The sequence below is a fragment of the Lynx rufus genome, unplaced genomic scaffold (genome assembly GCF_022079265.1).
Source record: "Lynx rufus isolate CCGP_SWC_20201006 ecotype Redwood Valley unplaced genomic scaffold, mLynRuf1.p SCAF_18, whole genome shotgun sequence".
Lineage (NCBI taxonomy): Eukaryota > Metazoa > Chordata > Mammalia > Carnivora > Felidae > Lynx > Lynx rufus.
This window is the reverse complement of record NW_025814832.1, coordinates 24,098,726-24,117,659: the sequence shown is the minus strand read 5'-3', so window position 1 is coordinate 24,117,659 and position 18,934 is coordinate 24,098,726. Positions and strand designations below refer to the sequence as shown.

Genomic DNA, 18,934 nt, shown 5'->3' with positions numbered 1-18,934 from the left:
GGTTCGTAAGTTCAAGTCCCCCATTGGGCTCTGTGCTGACAGCTCAGAGCCTGGAGCTGCTTCAGATTCTGTGTGTGTGTCTCTCTCTCTCCCCCTCCCCTGCTCGTGCTCTGTCTCTGTCTCTCTCTCAAAAATAAATAAACATTTAAAAAAAGAAAAATAACGATAACAACTAAAAAAATGAACTTTAAAAAGAAAAAACATTGGTTATTGGTTATATCATAGATCCACATAATGAAATATTATATAGCCATTTAAACATAATATTCACGATGAAATTTTAAGAAATTCAGAAAATTCTCATAGTGTACTTTTAACACAATACTGAAGAAGAAAAAGGAGGAGGAGGAGGAGGAGGAGGAGGAGGAGAAAGAGGAAGAAATTGGAAGACTGACTTTACTCAACTTCAAGACTTGCTATAACATTGCAGTGATCAAGACAGAGTGGTATTGTTGAAAGATTGGACACACAGATCAATGAAACACAACAGAGAGCCTAGGGATAGGCCCACACAGAGTCCACTGATTTTTGACAAAGGAGTAAAAGCAATTCAACAGAGAGGGAATAGTCTTTAACAAATGGTGCTGGAACAACTGGACATCCATTCACCAAATTTTTCTTGAAAAGACACAGATCTTTACACCTTTCACAAAAATTAACTCAAAGTGGATCACAGGCCTAAGTGTAAAACATAAAACTATAAAACTTCAGAAGATAACATAGGAAAAAATGTAGGTGACCTTGTTTTTGGCAATAAGCTTTTAGCTACAACACCAACAGCATGATACATGGAAGAAATAATTGGTAAGTTAGACTTCATTAAAATGGAAAACTTCTGCTCTGCAAAAGACAATAGGAGAATGAAAAGACAAGACACAGACTGATAGAAAATCTTTGCAAAACATACAACTGATAAAGGACTGGTAACTAAAATACACAAAGAATTCTTAAAACTGAACAATGAGAAAATTAAAAACCAATTTGAAAATGGACAAAAGATCTGAGCAGATACCTCACCAGAGATGATATACAGAAGATGAAAAACCATATGAATAGATGCTCAGCGTTATGTGTCACTAAGGAATTGCAAATTAAAATAAGAAATCACTACATGCCTATTAGAACAGCAGTATTTACCCAATTGAACTGAAAATGTATGCCCATACAAAAACCTGTACATGGATGTTTACAGCAGTTTTATTCATAATTGCCAAAACTTGGAAGCAACCAAGATGTCTGTCTGTAGGTGAATGGATAAATAAACATCCAGACAATGGAATACTATTCAGTACTAACAAGCAATGAGCTATCAAGCCATGAAAAGATATGGGGAAATCTTAAGTGCATATTACTAAGTGGAAGAGGCCAATCTGAAAAGGCTACATATTGTGTAATTCCAATTACATGACATTCTGGAAAAGGCAATACTGTAGAGACAGTAAAAAGATCAGTGGTTGGCAAGGGGTCCAACAGGAGTGGGGAAGGGGTGAATAGGTGAAGCTCAGAGGATTTTGGGGGCAGTGAAACCAGACTATATGATACTTTAATGGTGGATACACAACATTATGCATTTGTCAAAACCTGTAGAACTTTACAACACAGAGTGAGCCTTAATGTCTACAAATTAAAAACAACAACAACAACAACAACCAACATTTAGGAGGTTGGGGGATCTCAGGAAAGAATGCAGATCGTAGCAACATAATCTCACTGTATTACCAATAATGGGGGAAAACCTCACTGAAGGGGATGGGGGAAAAGGTACTGACCTAAGTAACTTTGGAAATAAGTGGAGTTTATAAGACTAAAGGCAAAAGAAACTGCACATAAATACTGGTCTTCAGTCAATGAAACTGGGAAACTGGTCTTTTGTTTCCCAAAGGTGTATGGGTTAATGATTCTTATATTGCTATATGTGTATATTCTGATCAAACAATAAATGGATGATGAATGGTTGGAACCAGGTTTCTTCCTGTTGGAATGGAAAGGAGAAGAGCAGGCATGAAGAATAGCAAGGAGAGGAGTGTAGAATGAATTAGAATTGAAGACATTGTAAAAACTCATGTCTAATTTTATATAGATACAGATGGTTATATAGAGGATTTTTTATAGATATATGTGTATATGGGATTATTATAAACAATGTGTTTCTTTGCTCTGTCAACGGAGAGACCCTAAAAGAAACATCCCAGTACCCATGAGCTCACCCAGAACCCAGATCTTGGTTTCTAATACCGATTTTCAATAAAAAGGAAAAAATCTCCTTGGAGAAATGGCTGATTCTAGAACTGGGGCAGGAGATATACAAGATGAGCCTGGAGTATGTTGTAGTGCCAGAAAGTAAGAATATGCCCCGAACACGCACTCACACACACATGATGAGCGTATCAAAAAAGTCACAGAAGCCACGTAAAAGAGGTCCCAATGGCCAAAGCTGGAACAATTTGAGCAATAAAATAAAGTAATATTGGATTACAATTCAAAGTATAAAATATGTATTCTTCATTAGTCCATACATTTAAACAAGTAACTCAAGAAATTAATAAATGGGAATGAAGAGACAAATCTCCAGTGCAGACGCATTCCAAATAATTTATGTAGATACTTCACTTTAAAGAAGGGGGAACATATGGGGTGCCTGGGTGGCTCAGTCGGTTAAACACCTGACTCTTGATTTCAGTTCAGGTTATGACCTCATGGTTCGTGGGTTTGTGCCCCAAGGCAGGCTTTTCATTGCTAGTGTGGAGCCTGCTTGAGGTTCCCTCTCCCTCTTTCTCTGTCCCTCCCCTGCTCGCACTCTGTCTCTCTCTCTCTCTCTCAAAATAAATAAACGTAAAAAAAAAATTGTTTAAGAAGAGGGAACATAAACTGCCACCCCTTAAGTGTAGGCTTCACATACAGACTTCCTTCTAAAGAATGCAGTACTGAAAGGCGGAATAAAGAGTAACTTTACAGTAAAGAAACCAGACAAACATTGCATCAACCAGGTGATCAAGGTCAATACCAACAGTCATGAATCATCTTAATATTACATACCCTCAACATGTGATAAGAATGGCACTTTACCACTGTGATATTCCTCACCAAAATTCATAGCCCTAGTCTAGTCATGAGAAAAACATCGAATTCTAATGTAGGCACACTCTACAGTACAACTGACCAGTGCTCCTCACCTTCAAGGTCATCAAAAACAAGGAAAGTTTGAGAAATTGTGACAGCCAAAAGGAATGTAAGGAAACTAAATTAAGTAAGGTACCATCAATAGGATCCTGGGACAGAAAAAAGGATACTAGGTAAAAACTAAGGGAAAGAGAATACATTATGAACTTTAGTTAATAACATATCTGTGTTGGTTCATGAACAGTAACAAATGTTATCATATTAACGTTAAATGTTCATAATAAGGGAAACTGGGAAGAAGGGGAAATAGAACAGTGTACTACTGCTCCATTTTTCTGTGAATCTAAAACTGTTCTAAAAATAAGAAGTCTATTAATTTTCAAAAAGCGGTGTACAGTATAATTTTAACATTTTGAAAAAAAAAGGAGGGAGGACTGGAGACGTACTTGTACGTCTATCTTCGTTTCACTTGGTGGTGATGTGCTGAGCTGGTTCATAGTTGTGAGCAGGGAAGGAGGCCACCTGGGCAGATAGAAAGTCAGGAATGAAGAGGAATCCTGTGAGAGAGGGGTGGTCACAGTGTATACTTTATTCCCACAGATGATAAATGTATACAGTTGGCCCTTGAACAACCTGAGTGTGAACTGACCAGTCCACTTAGATGCAGATTTTTTTTTTATAAATACAGTACAGTCTTGTAAGTGTATTTTCTCTTCCTTATGATTTCTTTATAACATTTTCTTTTCTCCAGCTTACTTTATTGTTTTCTTTAATGTTTATTTATTTTTGAGAGAGAGAGAAAGAGAGAGAGAGAGCATGAGCAGGGGAGAGCCAGAGAAAGAGGGAGGCACAGAATCTGAAGCAGGCTCCAGGCTCTGAGCTGTCAGCACAGAGCCTGACAGGGGGCTGGAACCCATGAACCGTGAGATCATGACCTGAGCTGACATCGGACGCTTAAATGACTGAGCCACCCAGGTGCCCTGCCAGTTTACTTTATTTTTAGAATACAGTGTATGGTGCATATAACATATAAAATATGTGTCAATTGACTGTTTATGTTATTAGTAAGGCTCTGCTCAATGGTAGGCTACTAGTAGTTAACTTTTGGGGGAGTCAAAAGCTATATGAGGATTTTCAACTGTAGGGTTGGGGGGGGGAGGGGGAGGAGGCAGCAGCCCTAACCCACACGTTCAAGGATCAACTATATAGTATTTTGTACTTCTACCCTCCTTACTGTACTCTTGTAAGTAAAGTATCCTATGTAATTGTATTTCTATATACTAAAAGTGTTAAAAGAACATCAACAGGATATAATTACCCCCCAATGATATTAAGAAAAGCTTGCCATTTTTGTTATGAGCTTACTTTTTCAAATTACTTTTTTGCAAAGCTTCCTTTCCAAATGTTAATTCACGTGCAAGTGTCATCTCCTCAGGAATAAAATAACACAAAGACAATCTCTGCTGTCTGTCTCATCTGTTTTTTAAAAATCAGATCTAAAATTACACCCACAACTTAGTAGATAAACAAGTGTATAAACAAGAAAAATATAAATAAAAGCGGGGCACCTGGGTGGCTCAGTTGGTTGAGCGGCCGACTTTAGCTCAGGCCATGATCTCATAGGGGGTTCATGAGCTCGAGCCCCACATTGGGCTCACTGCTGTCAGCACAGAGCCCACTTCGGATTCTCTGTCCCCCTCTCTCTTTGCCCTTTCCCAGCTTGCACTCTCTCTCTCAAAAATAAATAAAACATTTGAAAGAAAAAATGAGTTAAAAGCAAGGGCTATAAGGGCTGTATGAGGGATTATATATCCAGTATTATACACACTTGCCTACTCATTTTATGAAGCCAGCATAACCCTGACATCACAACGTGATAAAGATATTAAGGAAACAAAAATTACAGATCAATATATAATACATTTGTCTTTCAATTTAGATGATGCCACTTACAGTGATTATGACCAGAAGGTGCCTGCACAACCCTGATCAGAAACACACTCCTCACCACTGAACAGGAAAGAGATTTTAAAAGGTCTCTCAACATATCAGCTCCTATATTTAACCCAGCTCACCAAGCTAACTATAGGTTTTCTGTTAAGCAATCAACCTTTTACAAACAAGTCTTCTAACATAAACATCACATCCTGCCACAACAGGATGCCTTAGGATCCTGCAATTGCATAACCCAGTGTGGAAAACACCACTGTGTAAGAACACTCTTGAGGCACCTCTGACCCTGCAGCTCTCACTGTGTGTAATACTCAACGTTACAGGCTCTGCACATCGTTACCTTCAACTGGTAAGTGAGCAAGACGAACCACATGGTGTAAATGTCTTCACATCAAAGAGAAAAGACAAAATGAGAAACATACCATCAACAATGCCACTTTTTTCCTACACATCTTCATTCTTCAACAAATATTTGTTGAGTGCTTAATACACGCCAAGTACTGGAAAAAGTGAATTAGATCTAAACTCTATCATAAGAGTATACAGTCTAGCAGAGAATACAGACTTAAATAGGCAATTAGAATAAACTGTGATATGAGTTAATTGTGCTAATATGAAAAGGAAGGGAGGCCACAACCCCATGGTATAGGCACCTCATCTAGGGAGGGCAGTAAGTCAGGGGAGACCTCTTAGAGAACTGATCTTTTATCTGAAATTCCCAAATTAGCAGGCTAAGTATGTATGTTGTGTGTGGGAGAAGGTAGGGAGTTGGTGGAACTAGGAAAAGAATGGCACAAGCATGGGAACATCATGTACAAAGGTCCTGAGGTGACAGATCTCAGTTCAGCTGGAGAGACTGAAAGAGTCTCAACTTAGACAGCAGAAGGTTAGAGGTGAGAGGGACAATGGTGAAAGATTACTCTGGAAGGAAGGCTTATAGTAGCATATGGTATTTCGTACTAAAAGTAATATACAGTGATTTTAAGTCCCATATTTAAAAGGTAAACTCAGCTCTGGCAAAGCTGTATCTGCATTTCATAATTCATAGATGCTCTAAAACAGACTCCCTCAGCTTCTGGGCAGCTTATTTGGACATCTATTCCAGCAAGTCAGAGTAGGAAAAGAAGACAGAAGGATAAGGGAACAGAAGGTATGTGGAACACGGTAGAAGTAATATGATCATCATACCCCTGCAGGATCTAGGGCCAGCTGAAAAGATTTTTGGCAGGATGTGTCCAAGATCACTAGGTTTTGTAGACTGGTGCAAGTTTCTGACATTTTCCCAAATATCTGACCTTGTCCATTTACTCTTTCGTTTATTTTGAGGACAATGATATCTTATGGGTCACATTTACTACTAAGATACTTGGGTATTCTTTTTCCTTTTAGGATTTTAAAAAAGTTTATTTATTTATTTATTTTGAGAGAGAGAGAGAGAGAGACAGAGTATCGCAAACAGGCTCTGCACTGTCAGTGAGTGAGGAACCCGATATGGGGCTTGAACCCACGTACCTTGAGATCATGACCTGAGCCGAAATCAAGAGTCAGGCGCTTACCCGAATGAGCCACCTACGTGACCCTGAGTATTCTTTACATTAAATTAAATATCACAACTATTCCTTTAAATTATATATTCCTATTTTACAGAAGAAACCAGCCTGGTTGCTAATCCAGCTTCTACAAAGTCTCACTGACAGCTTCTGGTGGAAAGAAACCAAAATTTCTGATTCCCTATCACAGGTACACTGAAGATTTCAGACCGTTAAGATTTCTGCAGTCACTCTTAAATGTCACACTGAAATTCAATCTTTAAAACTTCAGTGTTTGATTTTTCCTACCCCAATCAATAATGGAAGTCTTCAAGGAAATATTGTCTATTTTCATACCAATTAAATAAAAGTATAATAGAAGGGGATAATTACTTTCAGTTTGTTTAAAACTTGTTTTAAACCTTGCATTACATTTTTATCTGGCAATTAATTGTAATCCTTAAGGCATATATTTTTTGCCTTCTGTTAAGAGGTAAACTTATTGGCAAGGCTAAAATCATACCCACCAGCTTTGTTTTGGCGTGCAGGAAGTTGTCAGCATACAACAGAGAAATTATCAGCATGTTCTGGTTGTGGTTTGCTTCAACCTGCTGATTGTTTCTGCCCCATGACCCAAGAATTGTGGTGTTTATATTTTTAATTCTCTTTCTACCTCCTGGAGGGGGGAAAATGACAATACCTGTATACTCACAGCACAGAGAGAACAAAAACCAGAACCTAAAACACAGCGAGTACTTTAGATTAAGTTTTAGCTAGTGGCCAAACTAAAATTCTAGGATTAACACATCTGCAATCTATTTGAGAGTCTAAAAATTTATCCTACAGAAGTATTTTCACATGTACACAAAGATGCACAGAGATAGGTTCTCTACAGCACTGTGGAAATATTTTTAAAAATTGGGAAAAACTTAAACATCCATCAATAGAAAAATAGTTACAAATTTTGCAACACCAGGCAGCAATTTATATATATGCATGGATAGACAGATTCACATGGAAAAGTATATAATACTAAAAAATCAAGTAGTCTTATTTCTATGTTGTGTAAATATTCTATAATAAAAATATATCCATGAGAACTCTCACACACTGCTGGTAGGAGTGTAAAATAAGTATAATTGCTTTGGGAAACTGGAGTTTCTAATAAAATTAAACATATACCTACCCTATGACCCAGTAATTCTACTCCTAAATATTTATCTGAAAGAAGTGAGTGCTTATGTTCACAAAGCAAGTTATGTAAGAGTGCTCACAGCAGCTGTATTCACAATAGCCCCAAACTGAACAGCTCAATGTCCATCAGCAGAAAAATGGATAAACAAAATATGGAATATGGGATACTACTCTGCATAAAGGATAAGATAAAACTGATACACAGAACAACAGGGATAAATCACAAAAATATGATGTTGAGGACAGACACAAAAGAGATCATATTGATTCATGAAGTTCCAGAACAACTACAGTAATCCATGATGATAGAGGTCAGAATAGTGGTTACCTCTGGGGAGGGCTACTAACTGGAAAGGAAACTTTTCAGGATGATGGAAATGTTTATATCTTAATCTGGGTGGCGGTCACACAGGTGTTTACGTATATTAAAGTCATCGAGTTGTAACACTTAAGATTAGTGCATTTTATGTACATAAATCATACCTTAATGAAAGAAGGAAGGGAGAAAGGGAGGGAGGGAGGAATGAATAGATGGATTGAGGGAGGAAGAGGTTCATATAAAAAGTTATCAGAAAGGAAAAATTATTTAAATTCTTTTAAATGTTTATTTCTTTTTGAGACAGAGACAGAGTGTGAGCAGGGGAGGGGCAGAGAGGGAGACACAGAATCTGAAGCAGGCTCCAGGCTCTAAGCTGTCACCACAGAGCGCGACGCAGGGCTTGAACCCACAAACCGCGAGATCATGACCTGAGCCAAAGTTGGACACTTAACCAAATGAGCTGCCCAGGAGCCCCAGAAAAATTATTTTAAAGGCAGTGTGATTTTCAGGAGGTTTATTAGACCACAGCTAAGAGATATTTTCTGCATCATCTTGAGCAAAGCAGCCAGATACATGAGGACATACTGTATGATTGAATAAGCAAAGCTGAACTTTGCTGTTAGAAATCAGAGGCGTGCTTGCTTATAGGTGTGGGTAGGTACTAAAGGACACAGAGGGTCTCTGGAAGTTTTGGTAACGTTTTTGCCTTTGTTTTGGGGATGTGTTCTTTTTGTGAAGATTCACTGAGCTGTATATTTATGATTGAGCATTTTTCTGGAAGTATATTGTACCCAATAAAAACATCACAAAATAGGGGGTACTGGGTGGCTCAGTTGGTATAGCGTCCAACTTCTGCCCAGGTCATGATCTCAACGGTTCATGAGTTCGAGCCCTGCATTGGGCTCTGTGCTGACAGATCAGAGCCTGGAGCCTGCTTCAGATTCTGTGTCTCCCTCTCCTTCTGCCCCTCCCCTGCTCACACTCTGTCTCTCTCTCTCAAAAAGATGAATAAATATTAAAAAATAGTTTTTAATAAATAAAAAACAACACAAAATAAAACAAACAAAAAGAGGTATTTTCAGTAGCTAAATACCCCAGCATTCTCCATATATTTGAGTTATAAGGTACACTACCTTAATTAATTCCAACTCAACTACAATATTGGTTTGCATAAGTAAAAATATGTGTCACAGGACACATTTTAGCAAAGCTCCTACTATGTGAATAAACACCTTATTTCCTTGTATCATACTAACATTAGAATGTCAACAATGTTAGGAGGAGACCCTAGATGAGAATTTAAGTAACCCATAAATTATTTTATCAAACCCATCAGCTTTCAGTAAAGCTTGCTCTCTGGATGTTAAGACCACTTTGTTCCTGAGCCCACATCTGTCCTATCTTCCATGTAAAAGCTGGATAGTAAAATTAAGCAGTGGAACTCAAAGACTCCAAACCTGAAAAGCCATCTGTTAGAATCATCTAACCTATAATGCAGCACTGACAAACCGGAAAAGCAAGCAATGAACTTGGAAACACAGGGGAAATAAATATGAATAAATGTAGCAGAAATTATAGGATTTCTGTAGGGTGTAATGGCTTATGACGTGAAAAAATGAGATCTATGATAGTTATGTCAATATGCTAAGATTCTCAGATGATGGTAAAACTTGAAACTTATCTTATTTTTCCAATATTTAAAGTGACTGAAAATTGTTTAAGTATTACAAGTATATAATGAGGAAAAAATGTTATTATCTTAATTGGTGGCACCAAAATTCCTCTTAGAGAGACAACTGTCACCGTTTGGAAAAGTAACTTGTTTCTCTGTGTGGGTGTTGGGGGGGGGAGCCTAAAAAATTCAACAGACAGCTAAACTATCTTTTCAGTTGGCCAGGGAAATAGAGTTGTTGTTGTTGTCTTTTTCTTTTTTCTTTTTGGTTTTGTTCCAGATAGGATAAAGGGAGAAAGTGCCTATGAGAAAGCACAGGCTGAGAACTACATCAAGTGAAGGGTCAGAGGGCACTCTCTGATGACTGGGGTGGCAAAGATTTAGGAATAGGGATGCTTAATATTCAAATTGAAATAATTTGCATTACTGCTATGTAAACCCCTCATCCCTCCTCCTGTTCCCCCTAAAATTCCAGTGATGTCTTCTACAATTGCAGGGGCTTCACATGAGTAGGCTTTTGTGGAAACTGAGGAAAAGGGTCTATCTAGGCCAGGGTTTCTCAATCTTGCACTACTGACATTTGGGGTTGTATGATTCTTTGCTTGTGGGGGCTGTCCTATGCATTGTAGGAAGTTTAGCATCAGGCCTGGTCTCTACCCACTAGATTCCATAGCACCTCCCCAGTTGCAACAACAAAAAACGTGTCCATGTGTTGCCAAAAGTCCCCTGAGAAACAAAATCATCCGATTTGGGAACCAAAAGTTTACGCCTACATGACTCAGGGCAGTTAAGAGCCTGGAAGGAAAAGTACCCTGAGAATGCATGCTCCTTGAGAATTATTAGGATTTTGAGGAGACGTCTGGGCTTCCACAGGGAATAGATCATGCCTAGAGTTCAAAAGGTCGGGGCAGCCCACCCAACACCTAGGGTATACCCACAATGAAGCTCAAATATTTCTACCTATTAAAAAAATGTTTTTTTTAAAAACAAAAAGGAAGAAGAGGAAGAGTAAACCTTTCTTTTTTTTCTACTGAGAAGTAATGCAAAAGTACTATTTTACAAACACAAACACACACACACACAGCATTCTACAACAAGGTAAGGAGCCCATATTTTTCCTAAGTTAACAATGAAGCTAATATCTCTTCTTCTTCCATAAATTTTCTCATAGAATGATCACTGGACTCTAATCTAAGGAAGGATAGAAATGGAGGAGACTCGGAAAGAACCCCTACAAACTTCCCCTAATTTAGAGAGGCAAGGGTGAATCACCGACATAGGTAAAAGGCCACACCTCAGAGCTTTCCTATAAAGAGGCAAAAGCAAACAAAACAAAACAAACTAAACCAAAAAAATCAATAAGACTTTCTCTAAGAAAATAATTTTTTTAAAATTTACCAAATATTTATATGATGTTTAGTCCACGCCAGACACTATTGTAAGTTCTTTTCAAATATTCATTCCTTTGTTCCCCATGTAAATTCTATGAGATAGGTACTATTATGATTCCCATTTTACAGATGAGCAAACTGAGACCCAAAGTCAACCAGGTAGTAAGAAAGTGGCAGAGTCAGGATTTGAATTTAGGCAAACTAAACACACACACACACACACACACACACACACACACACACACACACACAAAACCATACAGGACCTGTGAGAAAACACTCAAATTCAAAGAGAAAAGATCATCTTGAAAAACTAGAAAAAAATGCCTTCCTCTGAAGTAGATTTATTATTTAAAAAAAAATTGTAATGTGTCTTTATTTTTGAGAGATATAGAGAGACAGAGCATGATCAGAGAAGGGGCAGAGAGAGAGGGAGACACAGAATCAGAAGCAGGCTCCAGGCTCTGAGCTGTCAGCACAGAGCCTGACATGGTGTTCAAACTCATAGACTGTGAGATCATGACTTGAGCCAAAGTTGGATGCTTACCTGACTGAGTCACCCAGGGGCCCCAAGTAGATTTATTATTAAAGAACAGATGTATAGAAAATTTCTAATTTGTATTCTCAAAAACATACAAAAACTCAGATCTATAAGCCAGAGCTTTGCAGATGTAATGACAAGGAAACAATGAGTGATAAGGAAAAAATACATGGAATTTTTTTTTAATTGAATGCTGAATTTAAAATCATGATGAAGTCAGTGACAGATAGAACAATAAAAAAGGTGAATTGGAGACAGTAGTTTAAGGTTAAATATATATCTTAAAGTATACTCCAATGTGACAAAATAAAGCAAATGGAGCAGAAGTAGTGATAATAGAAAACTTCCCCAAGTTAAAGACCTGAGTCTACAGGTCAAAATGGTTCATTACAAACTGAGAAAAGTTATTTTAAAAATCTAAAACTTTGACACTATCTAGTGACATTTCTGAGAGCAAAGAAAAACATCCTATAAACATCTAGGCAGAGGGTGGGAGAAATGGGCTACAAAAGAAATACATCAGGCTGGCATCAGACTTCTCCTCCACAAAACTGAAGGCCAGAAGATAATGGGATACTTCTAGAGAGTGAATTAGTAGGAAGGGGAAGAAATGGGCAGAGTGCAAGTCTAGAACTTTCTGTACACACGTAAGTTTCAAATTTTTTTTAATGTTTTTTTTTTAATGTTTATTTATTTTTGAAGAAGAGAGACAGAATGCAAGCGAAGGAGGGGCAGAGACCGAGGGAGACACAGAATTCGAGGCAGGCTCCAGGCTCTGAGCTGTCAGCATAGAGCCTGACGCAGGGCTCCAACTCACAAACCACGAGATCATGACCTGAGCCGAAGTCGGATGCTTAACCGACTGAGCCACCCAGGCGCCCCTACACACCTAAGTTTATATGAAACTAGATAGACACATTCTTGGACATGCAGGGGATAAGGAAGTGTAGTATCAAAGAACCCTTCCTGAGGGGTGCCTGGGTGGCTCGGTCGGCTCAGTCTGACCTCGGCTCAGATTGTGATCTCGCTGCTCACGGGTCCAAGCCCCACATCGGGCTCTGTGCTGACAGCTCAGAGCCTGGAGCCTACCTCAAATTCTGTGTCTCCCTCTGTCTCTTCCCCTCCCTCGCTTGCATTCTGTCTCTCTTCTTCTTCAAAAAAAATAAACATTAAAAAAAGATTTTTTTTAAAGGAACCCTTCTTGAGAAATTCACCCAGTATTATATTCTAGATCATCATCTACTAGGGCCTTATGCACTGTCCAATCCAGTAGCCAGCATGGCTACTGAGCAGCTGAAATGTAGCTAGCGCAATTGAGGAACCGAAATTTTTAATTTAATTTAAACGTAAATAGCCACCTATGGCTAGTGGCCACCATATTAGCCCAGTCTAAATATCTAAGAGAGATAAAATTAAAGGTTCAAGAATGAAAAAACCATGGTACAAAAAGTAAGCAATGAGCAAATCAAAGGGAAAAAACAGTATTATATCTATGGTTTAAAAATATTATGCAAATGTCAGAAAATAATTATTGTAATATACATAATAAAATATTAACAATTCTGAGTCTAAAATCTCAGATTATATCAGGAATTTCACATTTCACCTGAGAGGAAAGAGCCAAAAGAAAAGATTCATTCTTAGTGTTGCTAAATCAAAGGGACATGGTGCTTTTTTTTAAGCCATAAGAGAAAAAATATCAGTGGAATAACACCTGAATATATAACTTCTAGATCACTGGCAAGAAAAAAATAATTTTAATGATCTGAGAAAATTCTCAAGAGACCTTAGGAATTGAAAGACTGTAAGTGGAAAGATCACTATATAAAACTATCCACACACTACGTCCCAACTTTTAAAGTACGTACATACAATAAAAGCTGACAGAAATACATGGAACTTTAACAATTGTTGACCATGGGGGACTGTGTATCATTGTGTGTGTTCTAAATTTTCTACAATGAGCATTATTACCTTTATAATCAGAGAAAATTTTAACATGGAAAAAGAAGAATGGTTAGATCTCACCTGCCGGTAGTCTCTCCTATCTAGAAGACAACCCGGTATCACAAATTAAGCAAAAAAGACTCTTGAGCAGCCAAATGCATGTCACAAAGTCTACACCTAAAGATTTGGGTACTGTGTTCATCTAAAGAGCCCTTCATACCTTCTTTTACACATCTCAATCCCAACAAGCTTGATTCCCTCATATTCCAGTAGCAGTATGGCTCCAGAACCACTGAGAGCAATGTAAAGTGATAGACCCGACCTTGCAGTAGGAAAAAAGTGACAAAAATAAAAATAGAAAACAGATGTTGACCTTCACAAGGCAGTCCGGGGGCAACTGGGACAAAAACAGCTCTAAACAACTCAATATGTTTCCACGAAGTTTGATAACCTATATTCACTGTAACAACTCTTGAGTTACAGATTGGCTAGTTGAGGAAGTGAGAAAGTGAGGAAGTGAGAAAAATTCCAAATACATTTTAGAAAAAGATTAATCACAAATTTTATGATAAAAAGTTAGAGTGCTTCATTAAAGAGAATTAAACTATCAAGAGTAACTCACTCTTACCAGTTCCACAGAGTTGGAATTTTACTGTACTGAAAAGAATTTTAGGGTTGGTTGCATCGACCAAAACAAATCTGGAGAACAATCTAGAAGGAAATGATTAATTACTATTTCTTTCCAAGGAAGTTTAAAAATTAGTAACCATAGGCATATCAGAATTAGTGTTCACACAGCAGTTGCTACTAAATGCAGCTGGGATGTGGATGTTGTTTTGGCTTTACTCCACATTCCCAGCAGGATCTAGGTACCTTGTAGGTAGTTGGCACCTATTAGCTCTTAGGGTAAAATCAGTAGGTCCCATTCCATCACACACGGCACATTTTGAACTGAAGAAATAAATATATATTCAACCTCCTTCATACTTGCCTCTTGTGCTTCTTACTTCAAAAGCAGGGATAGAAAGACAAGGAAGAAACTGATTATGTTTATATCTATGGAGCAAAGATTATGCAAACTGCCAGCACACCATTGTTTTTGTTTTCAGTATGGTTATCACAAAACAAAAACAAAAAGATAGCTTCTACATCTCAAGCCTGATTATTTGAAAACAGACCTGAATATTTCCTCCTCTTTCAATAAGGCAGTAAACAAACACTTTTCATTTTACTTATCTGTAAGGTACTTATTTGCTGATATGGACTAGTTACAATTTCTGTAAGAGAGCTTGACAGAGTCTGAGGAGGCTATTTCCTGAGTTACTCTAAAAGTACTCTCGCTGCTTTAACATTTGCCAAAACTCCAAGAAAGCATTAAAAAAAAAAAAAAAAAAAAAAAAACCACCCTCCTCACACCCCCAGAGCTAACAAGAGAAAAACATAATCATAACCTCAGTTAATGGTCCTTTAGCACTCTGACCACTCTGACATCTGCAAGCTTCTTTTTGTCTTTTGTTCGTCCCTTTTTCTTTTAAAGAACACTACTGGGGCGCCTGGGTGGCTCAGTCGGTTGAGCTTCCACCTTTGGCTCAGGTCATGATCTCATGGTTCATGAGTTTGAGCCCCGCGTCAGGCTCTGTGCTGACAGCTCGGAGCCTGGAGCCTGCTTCGGATTCTGTGTCTCCCTCTCTCTCTGACCCTCCCCCGTTCATGCTCTGTCTGTCTCTGTCTCAAAAATAAATAAACATTAAAAAAAAAATTAAAGAACGCTACTGGTTGTTTATCTGATTAACAAAAGTTAATACATGGTCATTGTCACAATTCCAACAACATGAAGGTGTATGAAATAAAAGTAATGATCTCTGTCTCCCCCACCTTCTTATTCCCCTCCCAAAGAAACCAATGCTAACAGCTAGGTATATATTCTTACTTCTTCCTAGGCTTACAAAATAGTACATAATATATGGGAGGGAGGGCATGGTTCACTTTTTTGTTCTCAAACAAAAACAGATCATATATGTTATTGTGCGCCTTGCTTTTAGTCTTAAACCTATGGACATTTTCCAAGCCAATATATACAGATACAGTACATTCTTTTTAATGGCTGCAAAATATTCCATAAGATGGATAATTCATTCATACCATCGCCCCACCTTTCCCAACTCATGGACATTCGAGATGGATCCTTGTACGCATACCTCCTGTCCTTTAATTTCAGTAATACAGATTCCCAGAAGTTGAGTTTTTGGGTCAAATGAAACATTTCCAAATGTTTAAAATTTTATCCTTAAACAAAATTAATTGTAGACCTTCAGCATTTCTGTTCCCTTCTTCCTTATGCAAAATTTTGGCATAAACCTTTCATAATGCTTTGCATATTTTATTTTTAAAAGCACACACATTATGTCAAAAAATGCCCCTGTCATTTATGCTCGTGTAGTTATAAATAAATAAATGCTTAAGTTATGGCTGTGATGGCCAGCATTAAATCACCGTGCAAATGCTTATGCCTTGGTTTATGAAAGTAGTAATTCATTGTGGAAACCCCACCACCACAGCCATGTGGCAGCACTAAAGTGGCAGCTCTCTCACCCTGTGACTCTCTCCACTGAGTGACAATATAGAGATCAGGACCTACATATTTTCTAATTGTCAACAGTTAACCTTAAAAAGTGTGTGTGGGAGGGGCCAGAGAAGGGGGGAGACAAGTACACAGTAACAGACGATAAACTGATAGCCATTATGGGTTTCTAATATCCACAAATTATTTGTAGTACAATGAATAATTCTACTGGTCTACACCAGAGACTGTATTCCATAAAAAACAAAATCTAAAAAAAAGTAAAAAAAATATAAAAAAAAATCTATAACCAATATGTTGCTATGATTACATGAACCTTTCAAAAACATAGTCTTCAAACATTTTTCAATAGAATTATTGGTTGGTTGGAATCCCACTTTTATCTTTTTTCCCCTCTAGTTCAGATTCAGATTCCAATTGCAAACTTAAAAAAAAAAAGGCCTTAAAGAAATACATTAACCAACGAAGCTCCTTAAAATTTAATCTCAGACTCCTCTGTATATTCTAAAGATGCAAGCACCAACAGACATTGTTAAGACACAGCAAGTTTGATACAGAAGTATGTGACATGCAATTAATCTCCATTCATACCCTGCTCTACTTGTCAGCAAACAAAGGTTCTGCTTTAGAAGGAGATCTGAAGACTTCAATTAAAAACAGTCAGCTAACAAGAAAATAATCTAAGCTAAAGGAAGGTGGCAGGTGCAGAAATGAGTTGTTTACCAAAGTGTCAGTTTTGAACAATAAAGAACTGCACATCAAAAATGTTGAAGGAGTGGATTTCACTGCAAGCCTCTGAAAATAAAAAGGAATTTTCTACTAAGGCTGCACACAGAACGGAAGTATAGTTTAATGAGCTTGTAAAATAGGTTTTCTCTCATCAAATGACAGATACCAATAAAAAGAATCACTTTATATTTTTTAATGCAAGGGCAGAATTAAACTTTTCGCCACAGTTCCTTGTCTCCCAGGAACCACACTCACAGCCTCTTTATACTTAACATCGAATATTCAACCAACAACAGAGGGAAAGGCTGGATTGCTTCTTCTCAGACACCCAGATGATGCTATTTTAGCCTATAAATACTTTTTTACTCTGAAAGTTTAGATTTACTCAGGTCATAAGTAAAGTGGATTTTGGAAGCTTCACCTTAAAAGAAATACCTAGTTGACAGCTTTTACATAGAAGCAATCCAGAATGGAAACAGTGCTACAAACAGAGACCAAAAGGACTGCCAAATATTTGATTAGGAGGCATTTATACCAAGATAACAAGGTAATGGAGATATAAAACCAATTAAATTGAGAGAAACTGGAAAAAAAAAATACTCCTTGCCAAAAGTCTGACCTGCCCAAAGCAGGCCATCTGTTAAATATGTGTCAAAAATGTCACTCGGATGCCAAAAGGCTTAATTCCGAGTAGTTTCCTCCTGGGGCCCTTATGCAAGCACAGATTCCAGGCCTCTGTCCTTCCAGGAAGGTCAGTTATAGGGAAGCAAGTTTCTTGCACAAGAAAAAGTGTGAATGGAGCAGGTGATATTTCGAGTGTTAAGAAGGATGTGTCGAGTGTTGCTGAGTATGACCTTAACTCTTAAAAGGACTGCTTAGGAACGATAGTTTGAAGGTACACACCCTAGGATGGGGCATTTCTAGAAAAGTCAGAAATGTAATACTGCGTGTCAGCCTGCCCTGGGTGGGCAGCAAGACCTCCCCCCCCCGCCCCACCCCGCCCCACAAGTCTGCAGGCTGGCAGAGGGAGGCACGGGCTTTGGGCGCCAGCAAAACTCCCATTAACCCCCAGGCCTTGGCCGACAGCATCCCACGAGCCCCTCGCACCCCCCTGAGAGCCTCGGGGGAGCTCTGAGCAGGAGGGTGAGGGACTTCGGGGCTGGGGAGGGAGGAAGAAGGCAAAGCCCCACAGGCGCGGTGGTGGGGGGCTGTCCCCAGGAGACCGGGAACGTGAGGAGCGCCCCTGAGGACCTGGCTGGAAGGTGGTTCGGAAGCCTGGGAGGTTATGTGGAGGAGTGGAGACGCCTCGAGGAAAAAGAAAATGTGGAACTGAGCGGGGCGAATGGGACCCTGAGCGGGCAGAATGAAAATGTGGCTCTGCAGAGTTGAGGGTTCTAGAAGCCCTGAGGCTCTAGAAGGTGGAGGGTGATGGAGCTGCAAAGAGAGGCCGGCCTTGGGAGCCTCTGGCGTCCCGGGTGGGGGCCTCCAGCTCCGCACTAGAGGGACTCCCCCGGGGGGGGGGGACGGCGGGAGGGGGCCTGGGGCTGGGCCAGGGCGTTACCTTCCATGAGCCAACGGATCTCCTCGGGGAGGGCGACGGCCTGCATTTGGCCGGGCGGTGAGGAGGCCGGAGTGTGAGGCGGGAGAGGGGCCGTGAAGGCCTGGTGCCAAGGCGGGCGGGCTGGCGGGCGGCGGTCGCCCGGCGGAGGCACCTGTACCTCTGTCTCTGCCGCCGCCTCCCGGCCTGGCCGCAGGGCGGGGCCGCGGGCCCGGGGCGCGCTCAGGAAGTGGCGCGCGCGGCGGGCGGGGGGCGCGCCCCGGGCGGTGGGGGCGGGGGGGGGGGGACGGACACCTGTGCGTGGGTGCACGCGCCACTCCCGGGGCGCCCTCAGGTGGAAGACCTGGGGGCGGGGGGGCCGCCGCACAGGCAAAGCCCCACCAGCACAAAAGACTCAACC

At 39.6% G+C, this 18,934-nt stretch overlaps 1 protein-coding gene across 2 annotated transcripts in view; it reads right to left on the bottom strand.

The window, feature by feature from the left end:
- The window catches only part of SKAP1 (src kinase associated phosphoprotein 1), a 278,392-nt gene extending 259,681 nt beyond the window's left edge, over positions 1-18,711 (bottom strand). For both annotated transcript variants that reach the window (XM_047081111.1, XM_047081112.1), the window contains exon 1: positions 18,538-18,711. In XM_047081111.1, the coding sequence (XP_046937067.1) occupies positions 18,538-18,583 (46 nt within the window). In that variant the 5' untranslated portion in view covers positions 18,584-18,711. The remainder of the gene's footprint in view (positions 1-18,537) is intronic.
- Between the last annotated feature and the right edge of the window lie 223 nt (positions 18,712-18,934).